At 47.9% G+C, this 9,314-nt stretch overlaps 1 protein-coding gene across 1 annotated transcript; it reads right to left on the bottom strand.

The window, feature by feature from the left end:
• Positions 1-493: 493 nt before the first annotated feature.
• On the bottom strand, positions 494-4,380 carry LOC123105533 (uncharacterized). Its single transcript, XM_044527614.1, has 7 exons — positions 3,911-4,380; positions 3,248-3,334; positions 2,901-3,161; positions 2,605-2,769; positions 2,350-2,403; positions 2,092-2,238; positions 494-1,214 (listed from the first exon to the last, which is right to left on the bottom strand). The coding sequence occupies exons 1-7, from the start codon at positions 4,052-4,054 to the stop codon at positions 837-839; spliced, it is 1,236 nt and encodes a 411-aa protein (XP_044383549.1). The 5' UTR covers positions 4,055-4,380; the 3' UTR covers positions 494-836.
• Between the last annotated feature and the right edge of the window lie 4,934 nt (positions 4,381-9,314).

Here is a 9,314-nt window from a genome sequence, read left to right as displayed (position 1 = left end):
AGGCCGGGGACCAAATCATCACATTCGGTGCAAGTTGGAGTATGGTGAAGTTGCATTTTGCAAGTTTGGGACTAAATCATCACATTCCATGCAAGTTAGGGTATCTGGTGTGCTTTTACCTCAAAACACAAACAGTGTATTCTATTCTTGCATGGAACAGCCCCAAAAAAGATCATTTCCTTCAACCTCTGTCAGCTCATGCTGCCTTGCTACTATCTTCATGCAAGGATGATCAATGAATACTACCATTGTAAACATTTAGTTGCTCAGTTGCTCGCTAGTTTTGGCGGCATCATCATGAAGAATGCACACCATTCCAGAGTTCTCAACGGGACAAAACAACCCATTGCTGCTTTCGATGCGCCATACATAGATAGTGGCATCCAAAGGAGAGAAAGTCCCTCCCAAGACCAAGAGAAACAAAAGCCATTGTATTGTTGCCCTTCCCCATGCATGGGGCCATGCCATGCATGAACCCAAGCCGGCCAGGAGAGAAAAAGAAGAGAGCCCCCCATCCAATAATAGCCACGAACAAAGACAGACAGGTGAATGAATCTACTACCACAGTATGGAAAAGGACCCTTTGGTAGGCCATCACACAACTGGTGCACCACCAGACCACACCACATGCCATGCTTCTCTTCAGAAGGCTTGATTGACACACGGGAGAAAATCAAAAAACAAAAAAAGAAAAATCAGGAGACAACACCAGGACCCATTCACATGACACCTATCATCATCTAGGCCTAACAATGCAGATGGTGAACTACTACATTACACTTGCGAATGGAGCACACTTGCCTGCTTGCTCGCTCGCTCGCTCACTCACTCGTCAGTCACTGGCAGTTGGCGCTCCGGCCGGGGCCGCCGTAGTAGAAGTAGGAGCCCCAGTCGGCGTTGTTGCCGTTCTGCACGTCGTAGCAGTTGGACTGCTCCGTGAAGGTGCCCATGCCATGGGGCGCCTTGAGGTTGTTGGTGCTGTCCACCACCTGGATGTTCTTGAAGTAGCTCGCCTTGCCGAACCCCTCCTCCGGGAAGTGCCCGCTGCCCATCTGCGTCGACGTGTGCACCCCCTCCGCCTGCGAGTTCACCACCTCCCCGCCCCACTCGATCATCGACGCGCTGTCCGCCAGGTACGAGAACAGGAACGACGGCCAGTAACCCAGCACGTACTCCTTGCCAAACTGCATCCACCAGTGACCCTCCTTCGGATCCTGCTCAAGAGTAGCAATGTAGACCAATTAGAAGACATGCAGCATTATGGTATCCGACCCGGCATAACGATATATTATACAGAAATAGAATCATTAGTGTCTAGACTTCAGTTGGGGTTAGCCGTTTAGCTTCAAGAAGATGCCGACACTCATGGTGCACTAAGCAGGCCGTGAAACGCACTCATTGCCCGTGCGTGATAGAATGAAAAACACTCGACTTTCTATCTCGGCATGGCACTCGCTTGCTGAGGTGAAAGGTAGCAATGCTTCATGAGGCTTCTATTGACAAACACTACTAAGAGTAATCATCAAGGCTAAAAAAGCTTGTTGACAAAACATGTATCATAGCCACATGCTGAGCTTGAGGGGTATGTACTAAGGCCCTGTTTGGTTCATAAGTCCTAGGACTTTTTTTAGTCCCAACTTATAAGTCCCAAGTCCCTAAAAAGTCCCTGCCTGTTTGGTTCCTGGGACTTATAAGTCTCTATAAGACCATATTACAACTATAAGTCCCTATAAGTCCCTCCTTGAGAGTCTTATTTCATAAGTCCCAAATGCCCACTTTAAGTCCCTATAAGTCCCTCCTGTTTGGTTTAGATGAGACTTATAGGGACTTATTTAAGTCCCTAGACCAATAAGTCTCTGGAAACAAACACCCTCTTAGATGGGACTTATAGGGACTTATTTAAGTCCCTAGACCAATAAGTCCCTGGAAACAAACACCCTCTACATAATCTTCAGAGCCAGAGCCCCAGAGTTCAGTCAAGGAGCAAGAGGAGTAAAGGGCACAGCAGCAAGTGGGCAAAATCCCCTGTGGCCTGCATTCATGTTGGTGACAATTCTCAAACAGTACTGGATGAACTGCTTCCCCACTCACCTTCCAGATGAGTATGCTGATGTCGTACTGCGAGCCGGAGTAGCCCGAGATGGGGAAGATGCTGGCCCCCATGGCCACCTCGTTGTTGATCTGGACGAACCCTGAGCACAGCATGTTGTAGCACCCTGTTGCCTGGTACGCATCACTCTACACAACACAGAACATAAATATACAGGTTAATAAGATCAACACAAGCACATGTCACAAAGAATTTCAGGCTTGATTTTCACAGGATTATGTGAAGGGAGAAAAACTTACAGTCCAGTAGGTGAACAGTCTTGTATTGTTGTCCCCATAGAGGTCCGGGCTAACCTGATGAACCAACAAACAGAAAAGAGAAAAGTTGAGGGCCCGTGACACCACCGAGCTAGCTAGAAACGGTAGGAACAGAGCTATCCATCAATCAACCGCAGCGACGGTGTGGCATTAAGTAGACAGACATGGGCTCCGAGAGCGAAGTGATCAAGCTCATGGAGCTGCATGTGGTTGGGTGATCTTATCGGTGGTACGTACCTGCCAGCCAGCCTCGATGCTGTTGAGGTCCTCGCCGAAGGAGCCCCCCAAGATCCACAGCTGGGACAGGCTGAACTCGTTGGGCTGCTCGATCTTGGGCTCCCACACGTTGATCGTCGCCTTGGCGCCGTAGTACTTCTCGCCCTGAACGTATGATATCGCGTGCTGAAAATACACAACAGTCAGAGTTCATGCTTCAGACACAGCACTAGTCAGTCAGTGGCATTTCTTCTTCCTTGCTGCCACTCAAACAAACACCGAGTGAGATAGTAGATGGATGCAATGCGTGCACGTACTTGATGGCCGCCCTCGTTGAGCATGGCGAGATCGACCGACATCGGGTTCGCCACCGTGGGCTTGTGCTTCCTGCCGTAGCGCCGCATCGAGCTCGCGCGCATCAGGTCGTCCTTCTTGGTCCTCCGGACCGGGACGGTGCCCGGTGCGCACCTGCCGTTGCGGTGCCAGAGCTGAACCATCGGCCGCTCGCCGTCGCCGGAGGAGGCCACATTGGCCTTGGACTCGTCGTACAGGCCCTCCGGGTGATAGCTCGGCCTCATCTGCAGACGCAAAAATGTTCAGCAAAAACAATGGCATCTTCTCCTGCTGCTGCTGACGCATCTGAAATCAAGCTTAAGATTGGTACCTGGATGGTGTGGTTCTTGAGGAACGGGTGGTCGAAGGCCGGCTGGTGCGAGATGTGCACGCAGTCTATGATGTCCCCGTCAGGGCTCTGCTCGATTAATTTGCAAACAAACAAACGTAAATTAGCATCCACTGACTGAAGTTTGCGTAGCATTGCAAAAGGACACCACTACTTTGGTTTGCATCCACTGACTGAAGTTTTGAGCAAGAATAAATGAAGAATGGCATTGCAAAAGGACACCAGTACTACTACTACTTTGGCTGGCATCCACGGATGAAGCTTCAGATTTTGCAGTAGGCAGGAAAGGAATTCCTCACAAAGTAGTGGGCATCTTTCTTGAAATTTTTTCATTAACCTTTTGCAAAATTCGTAAAGCGAGAAAGCGAATCGGCCCCAAGAACAAGCCGCCGGGAAAAAACAAGCCCCCGGAAAGGCCATCCTTTTTTGAATCAGGGCGTGGTAACTTTGAGCGACTGGAGCAGCCAAGAAGTGCGCCCGTTGAATCAATCTCGCCCAAATCCCCCCAAAAAATGCAGATTGAAACGGACACCGGCTTTGACCAGGAAGGGAGGGAGAAAATAAATCCCCATTCAAATCTTGAGAAGAACAACGGCACAAGAGGAATCTAGCTATTAGCTCGTCGGAGTGGACGCACGCACGTACCTCGATGCTCTTGACGGCCGGCTTGTTGAGGCGCTTGAGGTGGCGGTGCATCCGGGCCTCCGGCGACCTGGCGGCGGCCGCCGCCCCACACGAGAGGCACATCACCGCCGCCAGCAGGCACGCGACGACGCGCGCAGCGGCCATAGCTCCTCTCCTCTCTCTCCCTCTCTCCTCCACCGCTCCTCCGCCCGCCTCCGCGCTCCGGCCGAAGCTTCAAGAAGAAAGAACCCCCTCCTCCTGCCGCACCAGAGACGCCCCTGCCCGCCGGCGACCCACCGCCGCGCCGCCTCCGGGGACCGGCCTGCGGATTTTGAAACAATGCGGGGGTGGGGGTGCGGAGCGGTGGCACACTCTCGGGCGCCACGCCGTCTGAGCTGGGGAGTAGCGCGAGGTTTGCAACAAGTGGGCAGTGGAGCGAGGCCGCGGCTGGCAGTGAGTGCGCTGCGGTGTTTGTTTTCTTTGCGGGGATGGGAAGAGGCCGTCCGTCCGCCGCCCAGTCGAGCTCGCACGCTGCGGCTTTTTGCGGGCCGCTGGACGGAAATGCCCCTGCGGTACGGTACACCATTCGTAAATTGCTCCGGGGCTCCGGGCGAGCCCACGTCGGACGCAGCCAGCCCCCACTGGAATGTGGGCCCCAGCGACAATTTTCTGTATGTTCGATGAGTAAATAGATTTTCCAAAACAAGAAATGGTTGTGTTGATGAGCAGTAGCCTATATCTTTGTGAAAGATATGGCATCTGCTTTGCTGTGGACGCAACAGATTGATATGCTTGGCAAATGTCAAACCCTAAAATACAAAGGTTGCAGCAGGCGAATAGCATACCGAACCTTGTTTCCTCAACGCAGGAAAGAGCCCAACTTTGTTATGATATAAGTAGTAGTACTACTTCGTCGGAGTGATGAGAACATGCACACAACCCGCGTTCAATGGAGAGAGAAAAAATAATATGAATGTCGTTGATATATAAACCAATGCAACATAGCAAATCAAAAATTCCAACTAAAATAATTATCAAACCAAATAAGATTGGCATAAGCAGGATTTGATGATATAGTAGCATGACATTTGTTGGACCTATTTTGTTGTGCTACTAGTCAACGTGAGTTGCTCCAAAATAAACAAGTACGGAGTACTAGGTTTTTGAAGGTTCTAAAGATACAACGGTCGGCTGATCTAAGATTATTTTTATAGGTGAAAGTTAACATTTAATCGGAAAAAATGTAAAAGGTAACCACGCTAACTCAAAAAAGAATCAAGTAAACAACACATGACATGCTTAATAAAAAAAAAGTTCACTCAACATGTTGACTTATTGCTCGCAAAAAGAAATGTTGACTTAATGATCGATGTAGGCTTAAGAAGACATTGCATCACAAAGACTGCAACATTTTCGTGTTGTTTTTGGTTTTCCTGCCGGCCTGATTACTCTGCTCCCTCCGTTTCACAAATAGGAGATGTTTTCAATATTTTAGCATGAACTACGTACGGAATGAAATGAGTAAACGAATACAGTAAAACATGTCTATATAGACCTGTCTGACAAAGAAAGTTATAACATCTTATATTGTGAGCGGAGGGAGTACTTGGTAGAAGCCGAGATATTTCATATACACCTATAAGAAAACCAAAGTAAACCTGGAATAAAGAAGTACTCCCCCCGTTTCTAAATACTCACTACGTTTCTTTTTAGTCTGCATATAAGATTTGATCAAAGCCAAACTTTGTAAAGTTTGACCAACTTTATGGAAAAATGTATTAACATCTACAATACTAAAGCTATATGGTATGAAAGTTTATTTCATGATGCATCTAACAATATTTATTTCATATTGTGAATCTTAATATTTTTTCTATAAACTTAGTCAAAGTTAAGAAAGTTTAACTTTAATCAAATCTTATATGTAGACTAAAAAGAAACAGAGGGAGTATAAGTTTTTGTAGACATTTCAAATGGACTACAACATATGAATGTATGTAGAGACATATTTTAAAGTGTAGATTCATTCATTTTGTTCTGTATGTAGTCGTCACTTGTTGGAATCCCTAAAAAGACTTATACTCCCTCTGTTTCATATTAGTTGTCGCTCAAACGGATGTATCTAACACTGCAATACGTCTAGATACATTCGTTTAAGCGACAAATATTTGGGAACGGAGGAAGTATTTTGTGCTCTCTTCGTCCCAAAACATGAAAACATTTTTAACACTAGCATAGTGTCAAAAACAATCTTAAATTCCGGGACAGAGGGAGTAATACATAATTCCATGCCTCCTAAACTTCACTCGTATCATCCTTTCGTGTCAAAAGAAGTATACATTTCCTACATAACTAAAAAAGAATTAGACCACTCAGCACGTGCTGTATAGGCGGTCAAAGTTTAGCGAAGATATATAGTGAACTAAACTAGAAACTTGGTTATAGAACCGGACATGCTCTTTGTTTTGTGTTCAAGGATAAAGATAAGATGATGGCCGCCGTTCACGCCTCGGACGTGCGCGTGCCCAACCCGATCTTCTTCCCACACGGCGGCCAGCGCGTGCGTGCGTGCACCCGGTGTGGTAAAATTTCCTCCACCACCACCACCACCACCACCACCACCACCACCACCAGGATCGGGCCCCGGCGCGCGTCACGTCCCGTCCCGCTCACCCCGCACCCGCGGCCACGTGCGAGCTGACAACATCGCCGGGGATGTTTTTTCGCACTAGTCTCTCTCAATCAGAGGCGCGTCAGTCAGTAACACCAACAGCAGCGATTAACAAATTAAATCCTTTGCATAAACAACCCCTGGTGGTAGTAAAACACTGCAGGCGGTAATTATAGTGTTACCGCTGCTGCCTGTGCCGGGGTTGGTGATTTGGTCTGCTCTGGTCTGGTTGTTGGCGCGTTGCGGGAGCAGCAGTAAGAAAGAAGAGCACACACGGTCAATGCACGCAGCACTGCTACACTTCATCAGTAGTAAAACGGGATGATCGGTCTCCCCACCACCGGATCTTTACGGTCTTGGTAATCGGGGTAAAAACAACTTGCTGAACACTAGTTACAAGATTCATTTACGTACAGTACGTACGTGTGGTCCTCTATGGTTCTGACGGGGCAAGGGCCCACATGGCAGGACCCCCACACACATCCTGTATATCTGTATATGGGTGCGATGCGAACAGGGCCGGATGTCTGAGGCCCACAGGGTGGAACACAATCAGCTTGGAACGGCGCAATGCACTGCAGCAAGCAGTAAAATGAAAGAGTTTTCACTCTTCTACGGCTGGGCTGCCTATACACCTACTCCCTCCGTTCCTAAATATTTGTCTTTCTAGACATTTTAAATGACTACTACATACGGATGTATGTAGACATATTTTAGAGTGTAGATTCACTCATTTTGCTCCGTATGTAGTCACTTGTTGAAATGCCTAGAAAGACAAGTATTTAGAAACGGAGGGAGTACATGATTCTCTCCATTTTATGGATCGAGGAACTTTGGTCTCATAAGTTGAGGATTGGAGTTAAAAAGCTCATTTGAAAGCCCAGTTGGGTGATGCACCAGCGCTGTGAGACAGTGGCATGGCATGTGCTTGGTGCACAAGCTGCTAGAGTTTAAGTAAAACAAAAGGCAAGGCAAGATGGCCAACACAGGGAATCAATCTGTGTAGAAAGCCGTCGTTTTGCTTTTGCTGCTGGCTTTTCTCCTATGGCTCATGCCACAAGCGCCCGAAAGACGCCTTTCTTTCCTACGCACTTTCGTGCCTCTATTATTGTTTTTACGATCGGCCATGAGAAAGTGGTTGCCAAAAGCTACTAAGCTAGCGATGCTGTGCTACAGCAAATGGCCATACTTCCCTACCAATAGTAAGAGCCGAATCATTGCATTGCCTGCCCTAGCTCACTACCTCACTCGCTGATGAAGGATGGCACAAAATGGACATCAGTCGTGCGCCAAGATGAATGGACAGGATCAAATGGATACCAAACTACTATGCAGATGAAGCTCCCTGCACTGCACGACAAGGGAACGACAACCAAATCCAGCCGTCTACTTCACTTTTACTGTTGTGCATGGACGAGCCGATCTGATTGTCGTTCACAAATCGTCCACTGACCATCGTGTGTATAGCAGCGCTGAAATGGATATGACTTATATACTTCCTCCGGACCATATTAGTTGTTGTCGATTGAGCACAAAGTCATGCTAAATTTGTACTAAATCAATGGTAATTAATGGATTTGGACCGAAAGAGTAGTATTATTTGGCGGCAGGGAATACGTGGAAACAGAGCACGATCGGCATATAGTAGTCAGTACGTCAGCTTGGCGTGTGATGAGGGCATGGCCAATGCATAGCTCCACGATGATGCCTCACATGCCATGTAGGATCGGATAACAGAAAAAATAGGTTCGGATGGGGAAGCAGGATCCTCTCCAGGAGGCCGGTGCTTAGAGACAAAAAGTATGGTTCAGTGCACAAAGTTGAAAAAGTTGAAATGAAGAGGAGGGATGCATGTGTAGTTAGAGTCACTTTCTATTTTTTGATGAGGTCCACTAGTAATAGCTTGCATTGGAGAGAAAAAATCAACACATATGATTTAAATTACTTTTTGTCATGAGACATATGTATCCATATGCTACTACCATTATACATGCCGTGAGACGCTGGCTGGCAGTTGCACTGGCAGTGGCGTTGGTGCTGGGATCCCAGGTAAGAACAGAAGAGGGGTCAGTCAGTCAGTCATGGGGCGCAATTCAATATCAATTCAATTCAAACGCCGTGATATAATGTCACGTGGTGTGCCTCCCTCCCTCCCCCGCGAGCAATGCTGGCGTTGCTGTAGCCAGCAGGCTTGTCCCAACGTGCCGATGCATGAAGCAGCAGCTGAAGCAGTGAACGCACGACATTGTATCCTCTTCTCCGGTCCGGTCTTCATGCATGCCACATTCAAGCCTACGGTCAAGATCGAACGAACCAACTTCCTGGAGGCAGGCAGGGCTGCAGCGCGCCAATTAATTACAACAACTCCAACGCGTCAACCCAATCAGTCGGCGGATTTGTTCGTTTTTTATCCGTTTGAACCTGCCTGACAGATATCAATGTTCGCTTCCACGTTTGGATCGGCACATAGTCCAACGCTGGCCTGATCCATTTTGACGGCATATAAAAAAATAGAATGCAAACATGTTAAACATAAAAACAAACATTAATTAAACAGTAAAGCCGGCAACGAAGGCTGGTGATAATCCACGCGTCCACATCTAACATAAAAAAAGCTAACTATGAGGCGGCGCGCTGCTCTAGGCATCCTTGTCGTCGTCATCGGGACTGGTGAGGTCGATAAGCGTCGGCGCAGGGCCGGTCCAAGGGAACGTCGTGTTCCAGACAACGACGTTGATGTCGGACGCGGGCTGT

The sequence above is a fragment of the Triticum aestivum genome, chromosome 5A, assembly GCF_018294505.1.
Source record: "Triticum aestivum cultivar Chinese Spring chromosome 5A, IWGSC CS RefSeq v2.1, whole genome shotgun sequence".
NCBI classification, from domain to species: domain Eukaryota; kingdom Viridiplantae; phylum Streptophyta; class Magnoliopsida; order Poales; family Poaceae; genus Triticum; species Triticum aestivum.
This window is presented reverse-complemented; position numbering and strand designations above follow the sequence as displayed.